The 27,530-nt window shown below is 49.4% G+C and overlaps 1 protein-coding gene across 8 annotated transcripts in view; it reads right to left on the bottom strand.

The window, feature by feature from the left end:
- LOC149358691 (metabotropic glutamate receptor-like) overlaps positions 1-27,530 on the bottom strand; it is a 297,659-nt gene that overhangs the window by 63,818 nt on the left and 206,311 nt on the right. For 5 of the 8 annotated variants that reach the window (XM_089570845.1, XM_089570847.1, XM_089570849.1 and 2 more), the window contains 5 exons: positions 26,869-27,383; positions 25,583-26,504; positions 19,871-20,604; positions 19,046-19,372; positions 2,339-2,540 (listed from right to left, as the gene is read on the bottom strand). In XM_089570845.1, coding sequence (XP_089426971.1) covers positions 2,339-2,540; positions 19,046-19,372; positions 19,871-20,604; positions 25,583-26,504; positions 26,869-27,336 — 2,653 coding nt within the window. In that variant the 5' untranslated portion in view covers positions 27,337-27,383. Of the gene's footprint in view, positions 1-2,306; positions 2,541-19,045; positions 19,373-19,870; positions 20,605-25,582; positions 26,505-26,868; positions 27,384-27,530 lie in introns of all 8 variants that reach the window. The other 3 variants (XR_016288715.1, XM_089570848.1, XM_089570851.1) reach the window with 1 other exon arrangement.

The following is a 27,530-nucleotide window of genomic DNA, read 5'->3' as shown; positions in this document are numbered from 1 at the left end:
GGCGCGCTGCATCGTGTGTCCTTTATGCGCGTCCGGCTTGCGGCGACTGCATATGCAGCGGCCAGTAGCAGCAGCGCGCCCGCTCATCCACTGCAGAGGGCGATCAATTTACGTAAGCGATGGAGCGGCCGTCAAAGGAGGCATAGAGGAAGCTCGTCCCTAATATACTGCCTCGCGCGCCACCCGCGACAGCGTCCGCGCCCCGTTCTCTCTCGACCGCGCGTCACACTGTGTGTGTGTGTGTGTATACGACAACAAAGCCGCGGTGGCGACCGCAACGTTCTTGCGACACGCGCTCGCGGCTAGCCCCCGGCACGGCGGGTCGATTATGCATCGGATGACGCCGCTGCGGTCAATTGTTATGCGTCCCGCCGGCTTTTTCAATCAGCAAAACTAGTGGGGGGGGGGGGGGGGGGGGGGTGGCTCCAAGTCTGTATAGCTCGACAGAGGTCCGCGCGGGCACCACCCCAACTAATCCCCTTTCTAACTCTATGTTTATGCGGTGTAGTATTCAGTCCCACGCTTTCTTTTTTCCCTGAGTGGTGGCGCAGCGGTCTGCGTGACCCGCCGCCTAAAATGAGAACGGGTTGGAAAGAAATAGAGGTCGCTGGTGTAAACACCTCGCCTTTAGTATTCAGTGGTGTGTAGTAAGGTCAAGGGATTGTGACACTGTGCAGCGCAAGTCAGTGACATCGTTATCCGGTTACTGAAGGAGCATTGTACGGCATGGAGCACTGTATGGCAAGGAGCATTGTACGGCGAAGAGCCTGCATCGCAGCTGAGCAGTGATTTAGAGGTTTCTCGCCTCTAAAGATTTTGTCTTATTTGTCCAAGTAGGCGACTGAAAGGAGATTAGCGTTTCTTCGCTTGCCTTTAATTGAAACCCCTACAAAGGTCACAAAGATTTATTCATTTATTAACCTATTTGCTCACTGGTAAAAAAATGTGCCACGATCGCGGGGTCCAGGAGGGTTAACTAAGCTCAAGAATAGTTGGTTAAGAGTATGGCAGGGTTTTAACGAAGTTAAATCGAGTAGACATGTGAAAGCATGTGTTTAGCCTCATTAGCTCATGGTTTTGGTTTGCTGGGTCATCGGCATGTCTGGCGACGATATTAGACTCAGGTTAAGCTCTGACGAAGTTAAGCTGATCTGATCTCATCGCGCTGCAGATGAAAGTTGATAAAGACGACGATGCGCAATGCAGAGCGCGAGTGTGTGTTGCAGGTTAACACGAGGCGTGATCGGCTGCGGCGACAGCATAGTGCTCTCATGCAGCGGCCAGCGCCGCTGTCGCTTCTATTCGCAGTTGCGCCAACATTCATTCATTCATTCATTCATTCATTCATTCATTCATTCATTCATTCATTCATTCATTCATTCATTCATTCATTCATTCATTCATTCATTCATTCATTCATTCATTCATTCATTCGGCATTTGCAGCTTTGTTCGTGAATTGCAGCTTTGTTCGTGAAGTACAGCTTCCATTCTAAAAATCATAATCGAAGTGAACAATATACAGAACATGCAATGCGCCTCTCTGGTCACGCAGGCTTACAGCATCCACATAAGAACACCCACAAAGAAGAGCAAGTGGTTAGTGACACCCAACACTTGCGAACGTGACGACCACCAAGTGAAACTGCTGATTCGCAAGCGAACGGGGACAAGATCAGACAGCAGAAGAGGAGACCAACCAGAAAAAGAAAACAAAATTAGGCGAGACAAGAAAAAACTGGTAAAGAAAAGGCAAGGACAAAGGCAGCCTTAATTTGAGCAGACTACATGAGAACAGACTATAAAAAAACAATACCAGAAAATGCAAGACAGAACTGAGCAGAAAAGAGGAACAAAGCCAGACAAGAGACAAGAACCGATTAGGATGGATCAGCCGAGAAAAATACAGCAGTAAACGAGAACAGACAAGACAATGCCAGGCAAAACAATACAAGATCTGATTACCGGTAAGTGAAGGGTATGAAAAACATAATTCTTGAGAGCGCAAACTCAAACAAGGAGAGGCAGGAAAGGCAGAGTCCATTGACCAACGTCGCTGCCAGACGGCTTGTCTTCATCTGAGTCCAGACAAAGACAAGTTCCCTTGTCGAAACGTTGGTCAGCGCACCGAAGCTTTCCCCATACCCTTGCTTAAGTCAAAACTGTCAAGGTCTGACTAGACTCCATAACACAGGGAAACGTAACATTATGCAGGTCAGGAGAGACAAGACAAGACAGACGGGGGAGATAGTGGAGGGCACCGGCGGCGACGTTTCGGAGGGGAGAGCAGGCGTATGGGGTGTTTACCGTCGAGCTGCAGCTTGGGTCGGCGCACTCACCGGTGCCGCAGGTGCCGTGGTTGACGGAGGTGCCGCACGTGCTGCTGGTCGGCGCCTTCTTGTAGGTGGCGCTGTTCATGGTCAGCTTGCGCACGTTCTTGTCCGGGTGGCAGAGGATGATGTAGATCTTGGGCGAGAACAGGCAGAACAACGCCACGTATGCGCTCAGCGAGATGGACACGCACAGCGTCGTGATCTGGATCTGCGCAGGTTGAAGAAAAAAAGAAATAGAAAAAAGGGATTCAAGGTGGCGCGCAGTAGACTGCCTCCTTTTCCCGCTGTATGAACGGGACTGACGCGGGGCTCTGTCGTGAGCCCCAGCAAAAGAATGAAATACAGTGGAATATCGCTAGCTCGAACTTGCTTAGTTCGAACTTCCGTTTTATTCGAAGTGAAGGCCAGTATCAGGTCCTGTCAGCATCATGTGTATTAATGGGTGTTAGATATCAGGGAGTCAACAGCAGTGGAAGTCTGATTGTAGAATGACTTTTATTTTTTCTTTGGTTATATGTATGTCATACGATAGTGTTTCAGTTTGTTTTGTGTTGCAAATGTTTCATTATACACCGACAAATATGTATGTTTTTTTTCTCCTGAATCGTCAGTAGACTTATTTGTACTCTTTTTGGGATCCACGACTAGCATATGGCTAAGGATTATTGAGTGTTTTTATGTAATTACATGTGTACTTTGAAATAAAGAAAGAAAGGAAAGAAAGAACGCACAGAAGTTACGTGGAAACCTCTTAAATGGTTTCGGAGGAAGGGATGAGTGACATGGATGCCGCATCAGTGGATCGTAAACCACAGGTATGACAACCTCTACACGACTAACTTCACATTCAGGATAGTTAAAATCCTGATGATGATGTAGTTTTATGGAGCAAGAGCATCTGTGGCCAAAGAGTGCCAGGGCACAAGGCCTTTTTGTCTACTCAAGGTGAGGTCAAAGTCACAGTTCCTAAGCATTACACCCTAAATACGCCGGGCACCAGGCCAGGAGAAAATGTGTACACATTGTATCACCGGTGGATACCAGGAGGCCCTGGGGATCGAACCCCGTACCACCCGCAAGCGAGGCGTATGCGTCAAGCACTAGGCTACGGCTGTGGGGGGATGGTTAAAAAAAAATAGAGCTGTGGACAGACGCCGAAGGTCTTTAATCATTTACCTCGCCTGAATATATGCGTTACAGAAACACAGGAGCACGCATGCATTTCAATGCATGGCGATGACACTATGAATGCATGAAGTGATTTCGTCATTGACTATAGCGCTATCTGTAAATGTAAAACAAAGAACTAAATCTGCGGTATATGTCTTAAATTTGGTCATTTTCGCAACGGCAATATTACTGTGCACACATTTAACAGAGCAAGCTATACCTCAGAACCACGCGTATACTGCTTCTTTAGAGTTTTTATCCCATGAAAAAGAAAACTAATAGTAACCACACCTGACATTATTAGTAATCCGAGCTCTATTCTTCAACTTTCATCTGACTTTTTTGTTATCGGCCACAATACTAATTCCAACATTTCCTCTCGCGAAAATAATGACAGTGTGTACAGCTCGGTTTCGCGATTACGTTTGACCCTTTTATTTTATTCGAAAAGCAGCTTAGCATTTCCACTTGACTGAAAAACAGAACAAAACAAAAGACACCCAAAAATCTTTTTTTACGCTTCAATAGGGCTAGTTCTGCTCTTATTCATTGTAAGAGAATGCGAAAGAGTAATGTTACATTCACACAGCTTTGCTGCATTAAAGAGACCAGTGCGCCCCCCTCTTTACAAGTCGGGAGCACGTAACCGGCTGACCAGTCTCGCGGGACTCATAAAATAAACAAACTGGCGAACCCTACACAAACTTCCCGTCTCTGCTCAGAGGGCAGCCGACCATTATGCCGGCCACCGGCGATTACACCCGTCTCACACGAAACAACCGCAGCGGGAGTGAGCTATATGCTGTCGGAACGTGGCAACGAGCGATTGGATATCATCGTGCACACGAGAAGGGGCGAAATCCCAGGCCATGACGTCACTCGCAATAGCCCGGAACCACAGGTCTCCAAGGGACGGCATCGCTACTTCAAGCGCGGTGCCTAATCACGCTGTCCACCGAACAGCTCCCAAAGGTGCTTCGACGCTTCAGGAAAATTGCGAACGGCGAGGAGCAGCCGGTAAACCCGGTTATACGCAAGGCAAAAGAAAGCAGTCAGAGATGGGCGCGTAGCCACAACCAGCCATCGCCATATCGAAAGAGGGAAAAAATGGTCGCTCCTCGTTTGTTTTATTTATTGTTCCAAGTCGAGTAATGCCGCACACTTGCTGATGTAGATCTCCCGAACTTATGAAATAGTTGCATGAATGCTTTTGCGGCTGTGAATTCACCGAAAGAAAAAGGCCACTCCGCTCCGTGCCTCGATCAGCCACGACCACCAAACATACGCTGTGGAGCAGAAATTGAATTCTAGCTCGGATTCGATCACTTACCAATACATAGCCAATTCAGCCTTACCATCTGAATCCCTTACATCCTTTAATTATGATACAACAGAACCCAGATGCCTCTAAAGGAACCGGCTGCCAAGCAGATTTCTTTGCAATGCTTTGCAGCTCCAGCGAACCAGAGCATGGCCGCAAGACTGCAGACTGCTCGAATTCACAAACTTCCGCTTCTGGCGCTTCCTGAAGCATCCCTGTCGTGTCTGCACAAAACAGCGCTCGTATTCCTATAGCAGCTCACACGCGCCGATTAACGCTCCGCGTTCAGGCGAGCGACGGCCACTCATTCTGAGCCAACAAAAGCGCGCTGCTGCTATGACTGCTTTTGTTTCGCATCTAATTAGGGAAACAACGTCAACAGCACGCGCGAATTCGCCCTGCGTGCGCTCGAAAGATTGGAGACGCGGGCACAATGTGACGCGTCTAAACAAAGAAACTCAAGCCTACGCGACGCCGCTGAACGACGGCAGCTGCGAATCTAGCTGCCTCGTGATGCACAAAGCCCTCGGTTCTCTCAAAGCTGCCGACGCGAGCATCGGGCGGTGATTTTGGGTGGCGCGAGGCGCTTCAGCCTCGCTTCAGAAAGCACGGCCCACCGTGCGCAAATGCGCGGCGTTCTGAAAAGGAAGGGATGCTCCGGCCATTGCACGGCGCGTTGGCAGCTGTCGAAGGGTTTTGGATGAGGCGTCTCCCGAAAGTTAGCGGACGATGCTTGGTTGGGGCCCGCAAATGTGCGTGTTGCGTGACTGCCGGAACGTGGTGCCGGCGCTTTTCGCGCATTCATCGAGAGATGATGCAACCGGGAAAACAAGACAATCGTTGTATTGGAAGAAACTGTCGGTCTATGTTGATGCCCAAAGCCACTTCTACTTTTTAGTGCGAAAGCGCTGCTCCAGACATACCAACCCCGAGAAAGACTCTTGTTATCTTGTATTGCCTTGTGCTCCGGACTAACCCGAGCTTACCCGAGCAACTCGGGTAAGCTCGGGTAAGCTCGGGTAAGCTCGGGTAAGCTCGGGTTAGTTAGGGTAAGCTCGGGTAAGTTCGGAGGAGCCTCGCGCAAGGTGCAGCCAATGGGAGAAAGCTCGGGTTAGTTCGGAGGAGCGTGACGCCAGCTGTAGCCAATGGGAGGCAGGTGGCAGGGTGCACTTAAATTAATAGTCGCGAGAGGTTGCTCAGGAAGAGCAACATGGCTCGCACAATCCCTACCGGTGGCTGTGAGACAAACAGCTACTTTCCATTGCAGTGGTGCATCGCTTAACCGCTGCGCCACTGCGCTGGTAGTGGTATGAGGGCTCGGCGCGATCTATGATTGTTAAGGAGAAAATGACCAATTTTTCACGTGCGGGCATCAACCCACTAAAGCTATCGCGTCGCACCCTTAAGGCGGGGCTAAAGTGTCCCCTACAATTGAAGAATGAACACCTGCTTTCGCACGTCTACTCGGTTTAACTAACTACGTAAAACCCCTGCCTCTTTTTTTTTTTTATCAAGTGGCCATGGAGTTTCAAACACGTATGTGCGACGACACAGTTTTGTTACTCGATGAAAACAATCGTTATAAACGCGGTACAAGACACTTTTCGATACATTCGCTCATTTATTCTGATCAGAAACGCGCTTGAATACGGTCATCGTTACTGCGACTTTTTCACTGCCTCTGATTCTGGCGATTAATCTAACGTGACCATTCCTTGCCACCCGCAGCGATGGCTTAATGGCTATGGCATTCGGATTCTGAGCTCAAGGACGTAGGATGGAATACCAACCGCGGCGGCTGCATTTCGACGGAGGAGAAATACAAAAACGCCTTGAACGAGAACATCTTCGACGGAAGACCGCCTGACTGGGTTATGAAACAGAAGTTGAGGAATACTGCTGGCTCGCATTTCAGACACCGCTGAAGAAGGGACCGAGTTGGTCTCGAAACGTTGGGTTGAAAATAAATTATTGGTTGGTGTCAGTATTCGTCAACAAAAACACCCATGTCCTATGCAATATTAGTGGCTGTTAACAAAAAAAAAACCCAGTGTGGTAAAAAATAATCCGAAGCGCCCCAGTAAGGCTTTTCTCATAGCTTGTGTGCATATGAGAGATATTAAACCACACATACGACATGCCATACCTTTCTTCCCCCAATGTACCGTCAGTCCACATCATTATACAGGCACGAAGAGGCACAAACAGCTGAAGTTCTACGTACAGCCGGCCAAATCTTTAGCTGGAGTGCGCGACGGCTGCTTTTTCTTCGCTCCTGCCCTTTGTGACGATGCAGACTTGGGCAAAGCTCAATATCAAGCAGGGGTTTAGATAGCCTCTGCTTAAATCTGATATCTTAGCAAGTTTGCGCCGTCATAAGCTGCAGGAGCACGGAAAACGCTGCCGTCGCACACGCCAGCTAAAGATTTGGCCGGCTGTACACATGGTTACGAGGGGACGACCTCCGGTTAGAAGGAACCATGAAATTTGGCAGTAAGGTTGAGCTAGCTCGGAGCTTAACAGGTAAGCAGTCTGAACAAATAATTAAACAAAAGGTATCCCAATGCACTAGAGAACATTTTCGCGTTATACGGTACGAAATGGCCAGGTGCTGGAGGTAACAATATGGTGAATACGGCTTTGATTACCGCAAAAGAATGACCGACCATTCATTACCGCATAAAGGAAAAATGAAGCAGAGAGGCCAAAAACAGCAAAAAAAAAAAAAAAACCAAGCATGCGCGGGCACAGCTCTGTTTGATGGTCGCGAGCGGAAGGGCATTTATTGCGAAGCTGGCACACACCGAGTACGACGACGCAGAAACAGGAGCCTGCAAACTCCCGGCGGACAATCCATCGCTTTGAATGATGGGAACGGTTTGTTTTGCGTGCGAGCCTAGCTTGCGCTACGCTCTCACCACCACCAGTGTCCCGGACATTCCCGGTAATGTTTGCATAAAGGACAGCCAAAAAGGTACGTCGCCGTTCCCAGCGTGCCATCCCATAATAAACGGGTCATAATGATGCTCACGTTTATTTACAGCACTGTTTGCTCGGCCTGCAGGTAATCAGAAAGAAGATAATGCTAACTACCGATCTTTATTCGCAAGCACGACCTCCAAATAAGGAAAGTTCAGCTGCGCGTGTTGCTGCATATTTTGATATTGCTGCGATTTTGAGACTTTTTTTTTTTATTGCAACAAGTTACGCCAAGTGCTGTTAAGAACAGGTGCGATTTGGCTGTAAAAAAAAAAAAAAAGACATCGGCTGCTGATCAGACTCTTGCAGGAACATTTATCTAATCTGCAACTACATGTTTTACGCCGTTTATTTAGTTCATGATGCCACGTGTTTGATATCTTGCGACCTTGCAACAGGAACAGTATCGATTTTAAGTTCGCGCAAAATACAGGGACACCAGGTGTCTATACTGCAAGACAAGCGTTGTAAAAGGAGAACAAGAACAGCAAGATGAAAAGAAAAAGAAGGAAAAGGAGAGAAAGACAAGGAAAGAAAGGAGGAAAATCAGAAGAAGGGAAAAGAAGAAGAGCGTAGACTTGATCTGCACACTTTCTTGCACTTTTTTGCGCTGATATCGCTTAAAATCGATACTCCTGCACGTTTAGCCCAAATTTCTGTTCTTTTGAACAGTATCGACTTTGACAATGTACCAAGCTACGTATTTGTTGCTTTGCTAATAGGCCCTATAAGAAACAACTAGGTGAGTTAATTTGAGGAGCAGTGTTTCATCTGCGTGTTTGCCATCGAGTATGTGGTTTAAGGCTTGAACACACAAAAAAAGAAAGAAATCAATCAGCGTGTGAAGCGCACTGTATTGCAGAAACACATATTTTCGACCTAATTTAAAATTTAAATCCCGGTTATTTTCCCGACAGTACGCGGGCTCGATCTGTACGACCCCGACATCTACAGCGCAAAAGTTAGATGCATGTATTTCGTCAAGATGTCAGCTGGCCACTAAGAGAAGCCGGTGGTGGCCAAAGATAAAAAATGAAAAAGATAGAGATATAGATTTAGCCTCGTATATCACGCGACACTCAACGTCAAACGTTATTGATACGTTTTCAGCTGAAGGGCGATATCTGAGAGCAAGAAGTATTATTTGTCCGCATCAATACAATAGAAAACAATCTATACAGTCTCGGGAAGGACGCACTAAACGAAGAAAAACAAAGCCTAAATGCTGAAGGACTTTTTTTTTTCCAGTTTCCAGCGCACAACAACCTCTGCAATAGGACCCGGACAGCGCAATTTCACTGCGACTGATTGTAGGGGTCCCGCGGGGTTTAGAACGTCACCGAGGAGTCGGTCGCAAGGACCCATCGTTGACCTCCTCCTCAAAAGGGACGCAGCCTTCGCAGTCGGAACACACGCCCTAGCTTGAACTAATCTCATCATAAATAACTACCTCCGGCAGCGAAGACGCAATGCGACCCCGAAGTTGCACACTGGACGGCGTAGCTCTGCGGCAGACTCAACCCCGGACGACGGACGTTGGGGCGGGGGGGGGGGGGGGGGGGGGGGGGGGGCGTAGCGGTATTTTTCTCCATGATCGAGTGCCCAGCTAAAAGACGAGACCAAGGTCCGGCCGAGGTGGGCTGACCGAGCCTTCATCTCGGTAGCAAAGAGGGTAGCATTCTGGAAATCCCTCGAAGCACGATGACGCTTCCCTACATGGGACGCCCAGGACCGTCCGGGAGGGGAGAGGAAAAAGGGGGGGGACAGCGGAGACAGTTTAATGAAGGTGGTCGGCGGCGGCACTGCGCTAGCCTAGCTTGCTTGCTGGCCTCCTCCGAGTGATTCCTGGCCGGCCATTTATCGGCAGGACTTACGGAGCGGGCAACCTATCATCGAGGAAGCGGGAAGCGAAGCAGAGAGTTTCGCAGACGCTACAGCCAGGACTAGTTCCTTCGTAGCTCGGCGGTCAAGTGCAGCACGGGATGCAAGCCTCCGCCAGAGATATAGGTGATCACTCGGGTTCTTGGTGCGGTTTGCTGCTAGCAGCGCGATGCGTCCTGGGCTTGATGGAGATACGCTGCGATGCGGGGATGTATCCAGATACGGTTTTCAATGACTCGGCAGTGAAGCGAAATATTTCATCCAGCTGCGCTGCTTCGAACGAAAAGAACGAGTGCTTCGCTGTGCGGGAGACACATGACTGGTCCTTCAGATTTGTACACTAGCCATCAGTGCACACCATTTGTAGCCTTGTAGAAGAAGTAGATCAAGAAAATAGCGTGCGAGAGTGCAGAAAAGGGGTCCACACCCCTCAGCGCGTTAGGAGAAAGGGCTGCCCCTGATATAAGATCAATTCTTTTAGAGCGCATGGACTTGCGGAAACAATTTAATATTTTTGTGACGCACGGAATAATGATCTAGATCAGTCGAAGTTCTCACGTCTAGGATACGGCATTTTAGCGCCCTCTGTGAGTTTGCAGTACACTCTGCTTTCGGCGGCACTCTAGCGCTAAGCACTTGCTGCAAAGCGCTACTTAGATTTACTATTGAGAAGCGTTAATTAGAGTACTGGAGTGTAAAAACGTGTTGCACGCGGTGCTTCATTTCGTTCCGGGGCAAGAATGGTCGAATGGTTTATATGCTTTATAATTATTCGCATTCAATACATTCATTTAGGTTGTTCGTGCTCGTTTGTCGCGAACTGCAGCTCTTCCAGTATATTATAATTTCGCAGAAGCTTTCCCAAGCGCACATGCATTTCTGATGCTGATGTGTGAAGCCGTCGCAATTATTATGCAACGTGTACTGGCTCACTACCCCACAAAATCATTCACCGCTTTTCTCACCCAACCACTCGCTCACCCAGCCACTCATCCCATCCTGTGTCTCTCACTGAAATTCAACATAAAAATGCGCCAAAAAATTGCCTGATGGACTCGTAATAATAACACTGTTGAAAGGACGATGACAACAAGCTTTGATAAAGTTAGCTAAGCTTACTAATATGGACAAATTCGCTGAAATGCGGCGACGAAATGCCCATAGAGTGCTTCTACATTTTTATGCTAATATAAAGTCCGCGATGCTGGGCAAACACCGGTGCAAGCCTCACAGGCAGTGATTTAGCACGGCTTTTCTAGCCTCTTTCTCATATCCAACAAGATAAAGTGCCAAATTCATTACTTATTGCGTAACGGAACCTACGTCGTTCCGCTAACACCTCTTAAATGCTAGTCAGCATGATTCTTCAGTTGCTGCCAGTTAAAAAATATTCCAGAAAACATCACGGTAAGCGAGGCGCTCACTAGCTCCTGGGTACCGTGTCATCGTTCTCGTGTTTTCTCTCCAATGCAGGCAACTCGAGGCGTGCTCACTCGCTTTGCATACGCATCGCGTCCGAAGTGCTTGCCTTAAGCCAACGTCCAAATGCGTTAAAGATCATAAACTTCCGAAAAATATTTCCTCGGCGATGACACCGGTTACAACCGATCAGCGAAACGAGAATACTTAACGCGTAGTGATTTCAACTCGGCCTAGAGCCGCGGTTCCTGAGAGGAAGAAACACGGAAAGCATTAAGCGAAACCATGAAACAAAACAAGGACAGCCTGACGGGGCGCACTCGTCAAAAACGAATTACTTAGTTGTCGCACGAAGGTTTGTACAGAGAAGAGCACGGCAAAAAAAAAAAAAAAGAAAACACGAAAGAAACGGGAACAAGAAGACAGTAAAGTGAAGCAAGCCACTCCGCACAAATAACAATGCGAACAAAAACGTAGCGAATAAAGAAAGAACGAACGACGGTAGAATACTTGAGGACAAAAAAATCCCGACCCAAGCTTGGGACAAAACGGAACATTTGCATCGTAAGTGTCGGCGATGGAAAGGTATGCAGATCTCTTAAATGGTTTTCCACGAGGACAGCGCGCGAAGGAAGGAATTTCGAATCCTGACAGTAGCAAAATGAGGAAAACGGGGGGGGCGATGGAAACACGTAATGCTCTGCTTACGCCTGGGAAAGTACACAACTACAGGCATAAGCACGCTATGACAATGAGCGTTCTATGCTGAGATGCAAAAAATGTAACGGGTAAAGCAACATGCAGCGCACAAGTAGTTGTTTCTCAAGCAGTCAAAGTTAAGCGTAACGCCGGCAGCTCTTCAAGAGCTCGGGTTCAAAATGCGAAACAGAAAACATGATCCTGTAAAGTGCTGCTGCAGATTCTAAGTATGAGCCTGAAAAGTGACTTGGAAACACGAATTACAGTGCTGGTCATGTAGGCTTATTTGCTCTCTACAAATGTTGCCCTTAATACGGTGTCTTGCGAGTATTAAGGCGATTCTTGTAATTGAATAATAAAACTCTAGCATTACGAGATTTGACGTGAAACCAAAACTATAAATGAAGAGTTGGTTAGCGAAAATTGTGAAGCAGGTGCTTTTAAGAGCTAAATATATGAGCGGGAGATCACAATAAACACACGGCAGCCGAAGTGGTTACAGTTAACTGTAGTCATCTTGAGGACCTTCGACACGTTGAAATGACCCTCCAAATTTCAGCACATGTGGCTCAGCTTGTCCAGATTACTGGCAACCGACATCTATATAAATAATCAGCACCATGTAGTAAACGCCGGTAAGCGATGGTTTTCCGCCATCGTTACCAGGAAAAAAAAGAGAGAAAAATATTGGGAGTTCGACTAAAACCATGCGAGATTTTTGCTCTAACGGGAGGGAGAAGTTCAAGTGGGACTGAAAGATACATAACATGGTAGCTAAAACTTAGCAAGGAAGCGAAAGGGTAATGTGCTTACCGAAATATGCGCTTCACCGGCTAGGGATGACCGCGGTTCACACTTCGGCATTCAAGTCGACACGGAAGTACCGGACATCATAACAACAAGCTCGGCTTTGTCCTCGGAAACAACACTCGCCGAATTCGTCCTTCTTTGAGAGCCAAGAGAGCGGACAAAATGCCGCGTTCTTTAAGAAAGCCCTAGTTTCGCCAGATGTAAGGCGCTTTTAAGACTGCGAGTATCGGTGAAGTTGGTGAAGGGTTTTGACGAAAGGTTTTTTTGGCGTATACACAGACGGTCGTCACTAGGTAGCCATATTGTTCACTCGCAAGAAACTCGCAGAGGCTCGTGAAACCTCACACGTGTTTCGCCTGGATTTTAATGCAGTCGTCTTTTCTCAAAGACGGCAGGCTCGATTCGCTTTCCTTTCGGAGCGCGCCAGCTCCCGAGACTCGAGAGACGCCCGAAGCACGCTTTGTGACAACTTGCACGAAAGGAACACAACAGGAACGCGAAGGAAAATGAGTGCCTTAGTCTAGTTCTTGACCAGCCCTTTGTGGGACGGTGGGACAGATGTGTCCCACTTGATTCAAGTGCCAGCATACAGACACCCACGCCCTACGGACCATGTTCTTTGGTGCTGAAAACTATCGGACTATCCACTAAACCATTCAGGGCGTTATTATCGTTCGCCCATTGGCGTCTTTGGCGTTCCGCGTGTTTTAATGAGAGCAGGTGTACAATTCGACGAGAGTAAGTTTGGCGGGGAAATGTGTTTTTTTTTATTTCTGTCTTTTGAACCTTCACATGAGTCGCGACACACAATACTTCTTGACGTAGTACTGTGTTATAATGATGGTGTTTCTCTAAAGGAGTTGCACACTTGAAGTGTCTTTACGAAGTTATTGGTACATATACATGCCCTTTTCTATACAAAAACAGTAGTCGAAAGGGCTGGAAGTGATGTTACATTTCTAGGGTCGTTTTGAGTGCAATTTTATCACTTTGTATGCATGTGAGCCGTAATAAAATTTCGAGCCTTATAAAGGGCTAGTAAAGAGAAAAAAAAAATGTCTCAGCATGCATATAAACAAGAAGGAAGCAAGGAGTGGATTTCGGTTGGCTGTCCTGCACTGGGGAAACATAAAAGGGTATGTACAGGGAAAATCTAGGGAAATGAACGGGAACGAGGACTTCACTTCTTAAAGGGAGTACGCGCGATAGGTTAACAACCTATCGCATAAACACCGCTTCTCCAGGAAGAGCTACAAGACGTGCCAAGTAGCTTTTGTGCTTGGCATTCCTTCTTCAAAAGCGGGTGAGTACAACTGAGCTCGCAACTTCGCAGGCACCGCGTGGCATCGTCCACATGCTCAGCTCACCGACGGAGCACAGCAATGGAATGGATGTCGCGAACAAGGTTTGGCAATCATCACGGTTCGGGCAGAGTTCTTAGAACAACAGGGTTTGCTCAGTTCCAGGAAAGAAACTACGAGAGCGCTTTAGATGTTGAACTCTCCCTGAACCGCTTTTATTGCGTATCGTTGTGCTCCGCTGAAACGTCTAATTACAAATGTTGTGGCATGTGCACGTAATATCCAAGTGTCTATGACAGCTTCTGTCAACATTAACAGGAATTCGGGACAAGTGGTTCAAGTTCCCTTGGCTCCCACGACGTGGCGCATAACTTTGAAGATTAAAAAAATAGCGCGTGGACATCATCCGTGGCATAAGAAAGATAGAGAATGACAGAGTGGTTGCAGAACAGAATGTGATGGGCAGTGGCACTGGCAGGGTTCTGTCATGAATTCCTAGTACAGATGCACTTCTTGCTCACATTGGATAAGGGATATGTGATTACAAACGTAATTTGAACTGTGTGCTAAATCTTTGCGAAAGATGCGCACAGCCGATGTGAATCACAAGAGCAGAGCCGGCTTCGTCGTGTAATATAACATGAAAAAGTAAAAAAAGCAAAAACATAACGCCTGGACTTCTTTAACGTGCAGTGTAATCTTATATACGACGTTTATACATTTGGCTTATTGAAATATGGCTTCCACGGCAACGAATCGAACCCGTAACCTCCTGTACAGCAGTAGGACCGCATAGCCGCTAGGGTACTGTACGACGCGTCTGATGGAATCTCCTTTGAAAAAGAAATATTTATTGTGCGGGGGTGTTACGCTCCTTCTAGTCTTCCGAAAGAAATGCAACAGGATCAAGACCCACGTAATTATTTTCATGTTATGAACTTACGCTTTCGACGTTAGATATGGAAGTTCAAAGAAAAGGGGCTCTGAAGTTGGGGGGAGGGTGGTGATAATAGAATGAGTACAAAACCGGGAAAGGCGCACGACGCGAAGCTCATATCTCAAAAGAACGGTATATATACATACATACACAAACACGGTTCGCAAAAATTGCGCCTCGCCCTGATAAATGAGATCCAATACTTCGCGCATTGCAAGCATTCGCGCCAAATCTTTTCAATATTATTTTTTTTTTACCAACCTGGGAAGGGAGACAAGGAAAAGAAGAGAGGGGAAGAGAGACAACGCTCATTTTGAACCGTCCCTTTTACTTCCTTTTTCCCCCAATGTTTTTCTTCCCCCCCCCTGCCTGCATTGTCCTTCTCTTCGCACCCTGCGTTTCTCAGCAAACAGGACACCGTGCCGCCCCGTGCCGCCCCGTGCTCCGCTGTCGTCGCTATTGTTCCTCGCTCGATCCAGTTTCGTGTTCCACGGCGCGCTTTTTCCAAGCTACACCGGCACTGTGTACGCCTCAGGTTAGGGGGGAGGGGGGAAATAATCTTAGAAACAAAATAAAGCACAAGAAGAAAAAAAAAAAAACGGAAGGGTTATTAGTAAAACGTAACTAGTTCAGATTTCTCACCTTCGCCATTTTTTTTCCCGGCGGGCGTTAATTTCACTGATTCAGGCACTGCAATCGACCGCCGTTTTGCAACACCCTTCGGTGACTAGCGCGCACAACTCTCTTCGTAATCAGTTTGCTTAATTTACCCTCCATATTCAATGCTTCTAACTTAGCCCAGCTTTTTAAAATTTTAGGTGCGCTTCGCCGCAGTGCTCGAGGCTTTGTCTTTCGTTGTTATTAAACGCACAGGCAAAAAGGTCAGCTCAGCTGCAGAAGTCTGCTGTGGGGTGTTTGTTGTTCTCGGACGCGGTGCGTCTTGGTGCCAGCGGGGTCCGCCATATATTTAAAACCCTTGCGTCACCTGCGACAGTCACTATTTATTTGCTAGCGCAGTTACTTTGCAGCAGCATCCATGGGGCATGGAAAAAGCCCCTTCACTTTCTTGCTTCAAAAACTAAACAAAAAGAAAGAGCTGAAAGTTCTAACTCACCAACTCGTACACACAAAACAAACGCAACGCACTACGCGAGTTTTACCCCTCCCGCCACGTTCAAGAAAGGCTAATATAAAAAAAAAAAACGGAAGGAAATCATAACAGGAAGTAAAAGTGGCGAGGGATGCCTGACAGCTGAATGCGAGGCTCCCTGCTGGGATAGAAGAAACTTTGGCGTTCTGCGCCAAGTTTGTTGCGTAAACACAGTGCGGAGTGCGTTATGCTTCTTTTCAACTCTGGTTTAGGGACCGAAGAGCGCACAACCGCTCAGGTGCGGCGCAGGAGTTTCCGACAGTTGCAGTTACGTAGCACTCGCCGGAAGAAAGATAACGAAGCGTTGTAAGAACAATGAGTGGTCGCTGTTGTTGCTTGAGCGAAGTACGAGCGTGTTATTCCGAAACGTTTTCGCTGACGCTAGAGGCGCTAAGAAAAACAGAGAAATTTTTCTGGCTGCGCGCTTTGCGTGGAACGGATGAAAAAATTAAGAGAGATGCGAAACGAATGGGATGGGATTCAATGATCTTTACATCCTGCACGTTGCTTTGAGCGTACGCGCCTATGTCTCTTAGACACGAAGCACGAGAAAACAGAGTATTACCGCCGAGCACTGATGTATGTTTATTACCAGATGAACATGTTCGTAAAGAGGGAGGGTGGGTGGAGGACGCAGATAGAATTTTAGGGCAAAGTAATAGAGCGTGTGGCGGTGAAGCTACTTCGTTAATAATCTGATATTCGCACGTTATTGCCATCTGAAGCCGTTTATTGTGGACTAAAACAGGGCGAACAGCTTGATGAACCGTTACAGCCTTGCGAGTAATTTTTTTTTTATAAACTACCACATACGGAAGAAACATGGTTGCATTTTGAATTTCATTCTAAAAATTAAGATGACGACGCGTTCAGGAAAGTAAACATGATACCAGGGCCGGATAAATGTGGAGGTGAGAAGTGCTTCCCAGTCTCTTTATCCCCTCCAGAATAAAAGGAAAAGTTCAAACATCGCATTAGTGACACCAGCCATGACGACGGAAGTGTTGATTCTCCAGATACAACTGTATGGACAACCAACACCAAATAACTTGTGAAGCAGTAGACAGAACCAAATCGCGCTCAGGGCCGGCCAATAACCGCGCATTTAAACCAGCGCATATCTGTATTTTCTGACAGCATAAAATCCGACCGCTTCTCTCCAGTGTATTCACTGCTCTCACGACCTGTCATGCAAACCTTTCAAATCTCTGCTCTCATTCAAGACTCTCCACTACGATGTATGTACTTCTGAGATACCAGTAGCACCCGGCATATCGCCAAAGACTTGTAAGTACACGTCGTAAAAGTATAGTTAAAGCCTTGATGGTATTTATCCAAATCCCCTAATACGGTTAAGCCACGTACCGTTATGGTTTCCCGAATAATTGCGCCGTGCAATTATGGTGCGCTCCCCTCCGCTTTAAGAAGGTAATGATCAAGCAAGAAAAAGTAAAGCGCGCAAGCGTTAAACGCGCAGAATAGAAAGCAGGCGAATACAAAAACGAGCAGAAAGCCGAGAAAAAAAAGAAAAGCGAGGACATAAAAGGCCGTTGTTCGTTCTGTTCGCCGCCCCGAAGATCATTACAACTTTCTGCTCTGCCAGTCCTAAATGAACCACTGATGGACGCAAAGTTAGCGTCGCTTTAATGACAGCGTATAGCTCCGTGCACGGGGGATGAATGCGAGTTTCGCGACTTGCAACGATCTCCATCGCTGGCATTTATCCCTTCCTCTCCCGAAGCGAGCCGCGAATTCCGGCGGAATTCTTCGACACCAAAACAAATCTGCCGGTGCGCTAAAGACAAGCGGCACTCGGGGGACCATCGTTTTCGCTTAATTTTGTTTTTGCCCGCTGCCGCGTTCGTTTTCAAAATTGCGCATTCCATCGCTCCTTTTGTTTTTAGCGTAGCGATGAAAAAACCCGCTGTTGGTCGTGTTCAAGAGAGTTCTGATTATTGTGCTCATTTAACGAATCACAGTACATTTGGTGTCCAGAAAGATGGGTGGGAAAAGATTGAGTGGTCGTACAAATTGCATCAAAATGTCCCTGATGAATATTTCTTTTTTCTAGCAAGCAGCTGTGGCAATATTCCGGGCTCTCTTCTTCATTCAGGCATGATATTAATGCATAAAATGGTTTAAGCAGTTTCAACTGCGTTTAGCGAACAGTGTATACACAGGTGCGTCAGTAACTGCTCTCGCCTCGACGGAGATCTGACAGGAACCTCCATCATTGGCTACTGCTTGTTCTGCGGCTGTCAGGAGCTGCTGCTACTGCCTACCGACACAGCTGACCTCTTTCGAACATCGCTACGAAAGAGCTCGCGTCACTGGGCGGGTGGGTTCACGGTTACCCTTCACACCACCACCGAATGGACGGACAGAATAGATAGGAACACTGTCACAGTGCTCTTTTTCTGTGTGTTATAGTATTTACGCCAGTGCCTACCAGCAAGGCCATTAGACCCAAAAGTTGTACTCTGCCATAGACCACCTCTACATGTATCCCTGAAGTCCACCGCAAGTACCGTTATCGGCGACCGTTATCGGTCAAGCCCCTGTACTATTACTATCCCCTATCCCTATCGGCCTTCGCTCCTAGCCGCTAATACCAGTCGCTGGTATACCATGGCCGTGAGGCACTGCTCTACTTGCGATTCTTTGGAAAGCCCCGGCATTCTCTTCGGCACGCATTTGCCCGGCCGTTGCATTGAGCGCACAGAGCTACCATTGCCTGTCTGGTTTGGTTTGGTTTATGAGGGTTTAACGTCCCAAAGCGACTCAGGCTATCAGAGATGCCGGACTGAAGGGCTCCAGAAATTTCGCCCACCTGGGGTTCTTTAACGTGCACTGACACCGCACAGTACACGGGCCTCTAGAATTTCTCCTCTAAAGAAATCTTTCGGGTCAGCAGCCGAGCACCATAACCACTGAGCCACCGCGGCGGCCACTGCCTGTCTGCTGGCGATAGTGCGCTAATCATCTCACGCCGGTGTGCTCCCAAAGGACCCGGACACTGGCTCGTTGCGGCGTGCTCTGCCCTTACCTGGAATGAGTTGCCGGTGCCGAAGTAGATGGGCACGAAGGCGAGCCAGATGATGCAGGTGGTGTACATGGTGAAGCCGATGAACTTGGACTCGTTGAAGTTCTCGGGTATCTTGCGCGTCTTGATGGCGTACACGGTGCACACGCAGATGAGCATCATGTTGTAGACCAGCGACACCAGGAAGCTGGAGTCCTTGATGCGGCACTTGAGGATCACCTGGTCGCGCTTGCCGTCCGGATGCTCGCGGCGCACGCTCGGAGGCTCCACCACGAACCACACCACGCTGGCGACCACTTGCACCGAGATCAGCATGAGCGAGATCACCACCTGTCAGGAGAGTACGGGGTTGACTGGTTCTGGCAGGAGCAGACTCGAGCGTCCTCGCATGCCGCGCACGTTATCATCACAATATACCTATAGTATACCACTAGGCGCCGATTGGAGCGTGGCGTAATTGGCATGCAGGCTACAGCGGATAAAAGTGCCGGGTTAGTAAAACGCTTTAGGAATCATTAAACAACGTCTTAAGCGAAGGTAGATCTACCTCAATGCGTTGAACACTGACTGACTCACCCAGACATCCGCTACCATGAAATGATTTCAGGGCTGATTCGTTCGAGGACCCACAAGGTTCCTTCGGACTCTTAATGACAGAAACCTGTCTTTTCCACCCCTGAAGCACGCGTTCCTCACTCTAGTTACCCAATTTATCAGTTACCCAATTTCTTGTATCCCACTGGCCCCTTTCGTTTGCATACCCGCACATTCTGTCCCACTCAAATAAGTGCGGCCTTTCAGCAGCGCCCCCCCGCGGTGGGCACCGACCTGAGACTTTGGGCTGATGAAGGACGGCCTCCTGGCCGAGCGGCGGGCGCTCTCGAAGATGCGCGAGATGCGGTTCGTCTTGGTGAGCAGCGCGCTGTAGATGATGGAGAAGCCGAGGCCGACGCCGAACCGCTGCGAGGCGCACGACGCCGGCGCCGGCTTGAGCAGCAGCACGAACGTCATGAGGTAGCAGATGAGGATGCCGGAGAGCAGCAGGTAGCTCAGCTCGCGGCCCGACGCCTTCACGATGGGCGTCTCGTTGTTGGCCACGAAGACGGCCATCACGGCCAGCGTGAGCACGATGCCCAGGCAGGCGATCACCACGGGCACCACGGCGAAGATGGAGTCGAAGCGCATGTACTGCAGCGTCAGGTTGTAGCAGCTCAGCTTGTGCGCGTACGGCCAGCGGCCGTCGCCGCAGTCGGCGCAGGTGAACTCGTCCACCACGTACTGCCACGGCTCGCAGCGGTTGCAGATCCAGCAGCACGTTTCGCCGGCCTGCACGATCTTGATCTCGCCGACGCCGCACTGGGGGCTGCAGATGGACACCGGCACCCGGCGGCTGCCCCGGCTCCAGCGAACCTCGTCGAGGTTCAGCTGGAGCTCGTCCAGCCACCGGCCGACGGTGCGGTACTCGTAGCGCGAGCTGTTGGGCTGCCGCTGGTAGTTGTAGATGCGGTACGGAGCCAGGCCGTCGCCCTTGGGGTCGAACCGGACCACGCTGCCTGCCATGTCTGCGGAGGAGGAGGAGGAAATGGGCCGCCGATCACGTGATCAGTGCTGGAGGAAAAAAAAAACAGTCTGGACGGAAGAAACTAGCCAGCGGAAAGTTTAAAACCCAGAGGAGTTCCCGCGACAGAGAAGCATCAACCTGCGGCCGCAGCGAGGCGAATCACTGAGCTACAGGGTTACGTTAATTTAATTTTGACGTAAGCGTGCAAAAGCAAAAAGGATCATGTCCAAGTTTCTCGGACAAAAATTTTGAGAACTGACAAATTGTAAGACAGTCTTTTGGAAATATTAAGATAACCATCCATTCCTCTGATACGTAGCAAAACTTTGTTTTCGAACTGTTTCCATCGACCGCATCGAAGAATTAAGACTGCCCCAGAAACCCAATGTGGAACGCTTTTGACGGCAGCAAAAACGTTAATGGGGGAAAAAAAACAAGACTGCCATCGAGTGATCTGAGGATGTTTTGATATCTAGATTCAAACCATACATTATATGAAAAAAATTGCGTTTATAAACCGTTTCCCGCTTAAAATTGCTTTTGTCCAGAATTGTTGAGAACAAAAGAAAAGCGAATTCGCAGAGAAGGCACAGGGCCAAAGTTTAACTAGAAATCTTTCTTCGTTAGACCGCGTAGCCGTTCGCTTCTTCTACGCTGTCGCCAAGACGTCGACGTGAACATCCACTGCATATGTTAATGAGCTGTGACCAAAGCGTTTAGTCTGCAAACTTTGCCTGCCGTCCAGATGACAAATTGAGGAAAGAAACAGGACAGTGACCCTTGTATTCTTCCCTGAACTTGAAAAAAAAAAAAAAGAATTTAACGAAAGGCTCTTGGTTAAATGTGTTCCTGGAAGACTGATAAAAAATACGCTTGAGTGATCCTAGTATCGAATCGCGCGAGAGTTACTAGAGCCATTCGGTTCCAACGCATTTGCCTTCTGTCACCTAAGCTTTCATAATCTTCACTGTTTCTCTGAAGCCACTGGCTCGAAACAGACTATGCAACTCAACAGACTGCACGAACAGATCAACAACCACTGTGTCTCTGAAGCCACGGGCTCGAAATAAACTACGGAACTCAATAGACTCCACGAACAATGCACCAAGACTTTGCAGCAGAGACAGAATTTTGCTTACGCCATCTTTTGTCGCAGGGAAGTCTTGACATTTAGGGGCGCTCACAAAACGTGCGACTTTGACCGATCGTTTGCCGGTTCGTCGCACGACAACTTTCGTTCCAAGGAGAGAGAAAGAGTTTCGCACAAAACTCTACCATGCGTCGTTTGATCGACGATTCTGCGACGCACTGCGCCTGTCAAAAATCTAGTTTCTCCTTTCGCAGCTGTGGCAGGTCATATATGAGCCGCGGCATATGAGCCTTGCGTGCCGCCTGGCTCCAGAAACAACGTTTTCGTTCTCCCTGTATCCGGTTGTGTCGTCACCTTTCCTTTCCATTCGTTCCCAGCAAGCGTCGAAGGAAACGCGACAGAAACATAGGAAAAAGCTGGCGCCTCATCGCCCGTTGCATAACGCAACGAAGGAAGGCGCCCAGAGCAGCAGAAGAATGAAGAATTGAGCAGAGTTAGGGAAGGCTCATTCTTCAACCCACGAGAGGCGAGCACACAGAGGGAGCGACGATTTCTGGCGGGGAATTCGTGTCCCCAAGCGGACGGAGGCGGCGGGAGCAGCACGTTTCATTCCGCAACTCAACCCACGCATCAACCTTTCCATTTTATTTTCCCCTTCTTTCTTTTTTTCCGCTCCCGGCGGCGATAATGAATCTCCAGCCGCCGAAACGTGACTCCACCACACTCGGCACCCAGGGCGAAAGAAGCCTAGAGCGAAATGTGAGCAAGTGGGAGCAGCAGCAGCAGCAAGAGCAACAGCAGAAGCAGGAGCAGCACACGACAATGATGACGAAGACGACGATTTCTGCATACGCAACGGCTCCTCTCCCTTCCCTTCCCCTCCCACATCTAAACCTCCTCCGCTGCTCAACGTATACACCCATATTCTCGCCATCAGTGAACCGCGACGAGCGACTGCTCGCCTGCCCGGTGTTCTCCCTTTTTTTTTCTTCTCAGTTCTCGAGTAAAAGAGATTTAATTTGCATGTATAATGGATTACGAAGTAGAAGAGATAAAGGTAGAAAAGCAGCCGGCACCCGTATTGGAGGCGGTGCTCCGTTCCAGGCATACCAGAGAGAGGGAGAGAGAGTGTGTGAAAGACTGACCTGAATCGGCGCCAACTGTTCGGCTCCACTCGCAAAGGCTCTGCTCCAGCTCTTCTACGTACTACTGAGCATACTCGCACGAGCGGAAGCGATGTATGAACTTTAAAAGCGGCGGCTCGGCTAGCGCGCCTAGAGCACGGAGCAGCTCCCCCCCCCCCCCCCCCCCCCCCCCCCCCCCCCCCCCGCCCCCGTGCCCCAAGATGCCGGAAAATGTACACGTCATCGTTCTCCTCGCTGCCCGGCTATCAGTCTTCGCCCTTCTTTTTTAACATTCTTCATTTTTTCTTTCTCTCTCTGCTGCAGAGATCCGTTTCATTTTAAGTCGAATCCGCGCTTCCGTTCGCTGGCCCTCGCTTCGCCGTCGTTTAATAATTCATCATTTTCTTTCGCTCGACACACTTCCCTTTTTGGCATCCCTTTCTGCCTCTCTCTCATTCTTGAACTAGGGCTCTGCTCGCGTTACAAATTCAACGCCGGCACTTGATGCTTTCGGGGCTGGCTTCAGATATGGGTCACGCGTTGACAGTTTTCGCTGTTTTGTGAGTTTGCGTTGTGGTGGATAGAACGTTCCAGCCGGGGCTGATCGAGGAAGCCATCCTGGCCGGCTGAGGAGAAAGATTCGTCTCTGCGCTTCTTTGCGGCTGATACTGGAGCACCAAAACTCCTTGCAGAGTTCTTTGATCTTCAGGAAAACGCCAAGTGAACGCGGTCGAGTACATACGCGAGAAAATGTCTGCAAGGGCACCTATAAGCCTTTTTAAATCATCGACAGCGTTGACCCTTAGTGATACGGTACGAAGCGGTACAAGTCGCACGGCAGTAGCTGCAATTCGTAGAAATGCAGCGAAGGATAAACACGCAAAACGATTTCTGGTGTTTGCCTCATAATATTCCTGTCACACATGGAACTTCTCCAAGGCGTTTACAGCGACGGCGGTTGGGAGGCTTAAAAGAACAGAGAAGCAACTACACGGTTCAGTCAAAGGTGAAGCAATCGTTGATGATGATGATGGTGGGTTTTAATGGCGCAAGGGCATCTCAGGCCAAACAGCGCCAAACACAAGGTCAACGGTCAACTCAGGTTTATAAGCAATCGTTGAGCTTTACCATCTGTTGCTGTGCATAAGTTGCGTGAAGTGAAAGTTTTGAAATCTAAATTGTATCTTGTATTTTTTTGTTGAACTTAGAAATTTATTTCATCTTACTTCAGCCACAAACGAGCTGCCAAAAGCTTCTCACCAATACATTGCTGTGCCCGGTAGCGCTAAAACCTTTTGACCCCTCCTTCAGCGGCAGCTGCCCACACTGTAGTGCAGTGTCTTCTGACACATGGTGTGGGCCTGCCCCTCCAACCCCGCTATTCCCCCCATCCCCAACCCAACCCGGAAGGACTGGGAGGCGACCCTGCTCAGCTGCCACGGCTTACAGGCCCAACAAGCCTTAGTCGGGCGCGCCCGGGCGGCGGCCACCGCCACTGGGGTCCCAGACTAGGGACCTCCACCTAGTATTTGTAAGGATCGGTCCCTTACGGGCTGATCCAAACATACCTCCTGTCCCTTCTTAATAAATGTTTTCACCACCAACACCAGTCGCAGCAAATTCTGCTAATCGTCTAGGCCGCCATGGGAGCTTGGTGTTGTAACATTTTTACTGTCTTGATATCTGAACATAAAATATAAACTCCCATCGAAGAAGCAACACCAGACAAACTTTTTTTATATTAAGATGTTTTCAAACATTTCTACTTGGTTAGGTTTTTATTCTCTACTTTTAATTTTCTACGCTGGATGGCACTGTCATCGCAGGTGCTAGAAGGCGGCTCCTTCTAGCTCAAAAGGACTAGGACGGGCGCCTTCGCCTCCAAGGCCCTTCGAGGCAAAGGCGCAACACTTGTGCTGTGCTGCGCATCGTGCGCCTTTTAACATAAGGACCTGATTCTCAAAGACGTTTGCGGCGCCCGTGTGACAGGTGTATAAAGGCCGACGTTCAGCCACCATGCCAGCCAGAAACTAGCGAAAATTATAGGCTACAGCATGTCACTAAAACCTTGATGTACTGCGTACATGAAGGCTAAGTCGAGCAAGCGTTATATATTCAAAAATTGAAGCATTGGAGTCTTTTCAGGAGGCACAGAGGTGGCTTTAAATCTGTGGTTTTATTAAGTAAAGCGCAGTGAATGAAATATATAACACTGAACAGTGCGGAAAATGTCGTGTGCTGTCACAAAGCATGACAGTGCGTTAACTAAGCAAGGACCCTCACCAGTGGACCTCATCGGTATCCCAATGTGATTCAGTGCAGCAAGCATTTCATTATAAATGTTTCACGGGGCGATATACAGTTATGTCTCGAAGACAAAGTTAGTTTCACTGCTGTCAGTCCTTGTTTATAAATGTTTACAACCTTTCATAAGGCAATTTAACAGAGCGAGGTTCTTAGGAATGAATTATATACGCTATGTAAACGCGGGCGCTTACTGTTCACGATCACAAATTCAAGCGAACACTCATGTAATCAGCAGGAATTATCCAATATGAACTAGGTATGTGCATACGTCATCAAATGAGGTGAACTGTGCAGTGAAAGAGAAGGTTGGCAAATTCTATGCATTGCAGTTTAGCGTAGGCTCTTGCAATGTTACAAAAGCTACATGACATATAAATGATCCGATATCACCAACAATGCACACTGACGTCTTATAAAAAAGCAAACACAAAAAAATAGAGGAAAGGCGACAATCTCACCTTGGAACGTGACGTTGAGCAGGTAATTTTTGTACAGCAATCCGCCGTCGAGGTCTCGCATGGCGTTGCAGTACAGTTCGTTCTGCGGCTCGCACAGGTGCTCCCACACCTTGTGGAGCGCGTGCGCCATTGCGTACACGGCGTCTAACACAAACTGCACCTTGGTCTCCTGCAGGTATCCCACGGACTCGTCCAGCCGCAGGTTCTTGGAGCAGGTGGGCTGCGACCCGTTGCTGCCAGGTCCCCTCCTCGCCGTCGTCGCCGCCGCCGCGCCGCCGGCCTCGTCATCATCTCGTACGACGCACTGAAACACATCTTCCCAGTACTCTTTGAACCACGGATTCCGCCTATTGTTCTCCACAGTCAGATTACGCATGTACGCGTCGAACTCGGGTATGAATCGCGACTCCAGCTCGATGGTGATGGCTCCCTCGGCCACCTCCTCGAGCCCTTCGACGAGCTTCTCCTGCTTTCCCCAGCCGTCGCTGGCCACCCAGACGAAGTCCTCGGTGCGGTTGGCCCGCTTGGCGGCGGCCAGGACCCCGCGCGAGTCCTCGGCCCGCGTGAAGAGGACCACGCCACGGGCGTTGGCCTTGAGCAGCAGGTTCTGGTAGATCTGGTCGAAGGTGTCCATGGTGGCCGAGTGGGGCACCTTCTCGTTGACGGCGATGCAGATGTTGCGTGCGCGGGCCTCCCGCGCGAAGGCGGTCATGCCCGAGTCGCCGTACTGGCCCTCGGAGGTGACCAGCGAGACGTAGGACCAGTTGAAGCGCTGCACCACGTCTACCATGGCGAGCGCCTGGAACGTGTCCGGTGGAACGGTGCGCGCGAAGAAGTCGTAGCGGGTCTTGTCACTCAGGGAGGTTCCCGTTGAGGCAGGGCTGATCTGGGGGATACGGAAGAGCCGCAGCAGGTTGGCCACCTGTCAGTGGAGAGAGAAAGAGAGGGGTAGAGGAGACGGGGAGACCAGCAAAGCAGGTGGGCTGTCACAACCTTAGAGGATTGAACTTTCTTTCAGTGGAATGTCAAGTGAGAATTACGCCGGGGCAATGGAGCACTCTGTTGGTGCCGTCGGCACCGCATAGTGATTTCTGGCAGCGATTATTGAGGACAATAACACCGAACAACTCACTATTTTTCTACATTTAGTGTCCTCATATACTTTCTTCTAATTGGTCGACATTTCATCGCGTATTTCTATGCACGGGGCTTTTCAAACGTGTAAGTATACTTCCTCTGCAGCCCGGAGAGACAACACGTCCGCAACAAAGCCGAAGCCCGCGCACCTGGAGAGACACTTCGGAGTAGGATCCCCCGACGACGCCGCTGATGGCGCGGCTGCTGAAGCGCAGCTTGGGCGGGGCGCCGTCCGAGCACTGGAAGGCGTTGGTGTCCACGGTGTTGAGCGAGGCCCGGATGAACTCGAGCGACTGGTTGAGCGCGTACGTGTCACTCGAGCAGGTGTCCAGGATGGTGGCCCCGAGCCGGATGCCGCCGAGCAGCGACGGGTCCTCGTTGATGCGGTCGATGGCGAACAGCATGGCCTCCAGCCTCTGGATACCGCGGTCCTTGTTGATTTTGCCGCACCTGGTGCGCTCGCCCTTCTCGTGGATGGGGAACAGGCCGCCCAGCACGATGTCCCCCGGCACGTGCGCCTTCATCGCCCAGCCGCCGGGGGGCTCCAGCCACAGCCAGGGCCACAGCCAGAGCCAGAGCAGCGGCCACGCCCACCTGCCCCCCCGGCGCCTCAGCATGTCGCAGCAGCAGCCGGCGCCACGCCCAGCGACCCGCTGCCGGCCACCTGCGGAACACGTGGAGACCCCCGGTTGAGCACCGACACGTGCCGAGACTCTGGGGCGCAGCCGCAGGTTAGGGTAAGGCCAAAAAGCACTGAGAGCGCGTGTAGCAGCGTCAGACTCAGAAATACCTAGCTCTACCTGAACCCTTA

Source organism: Amblyomma mixtum, chromosome 2, assembly GCF_055824585.1.
Source record: "Amblyomma mixtum isolate Tamu chromosome 2, ASM5582458v1, whole genome shotgun sequence".
Lineage (NCBI taxonomy): Eukaryota > Metazoa > Arthropoda > Arachnida > Ixodida > Ixodidae > Amblyomma > Amblyomma mixtum.
This window is presented reverse-complemented; position numbering and strand designations above follow the sequence as displayed.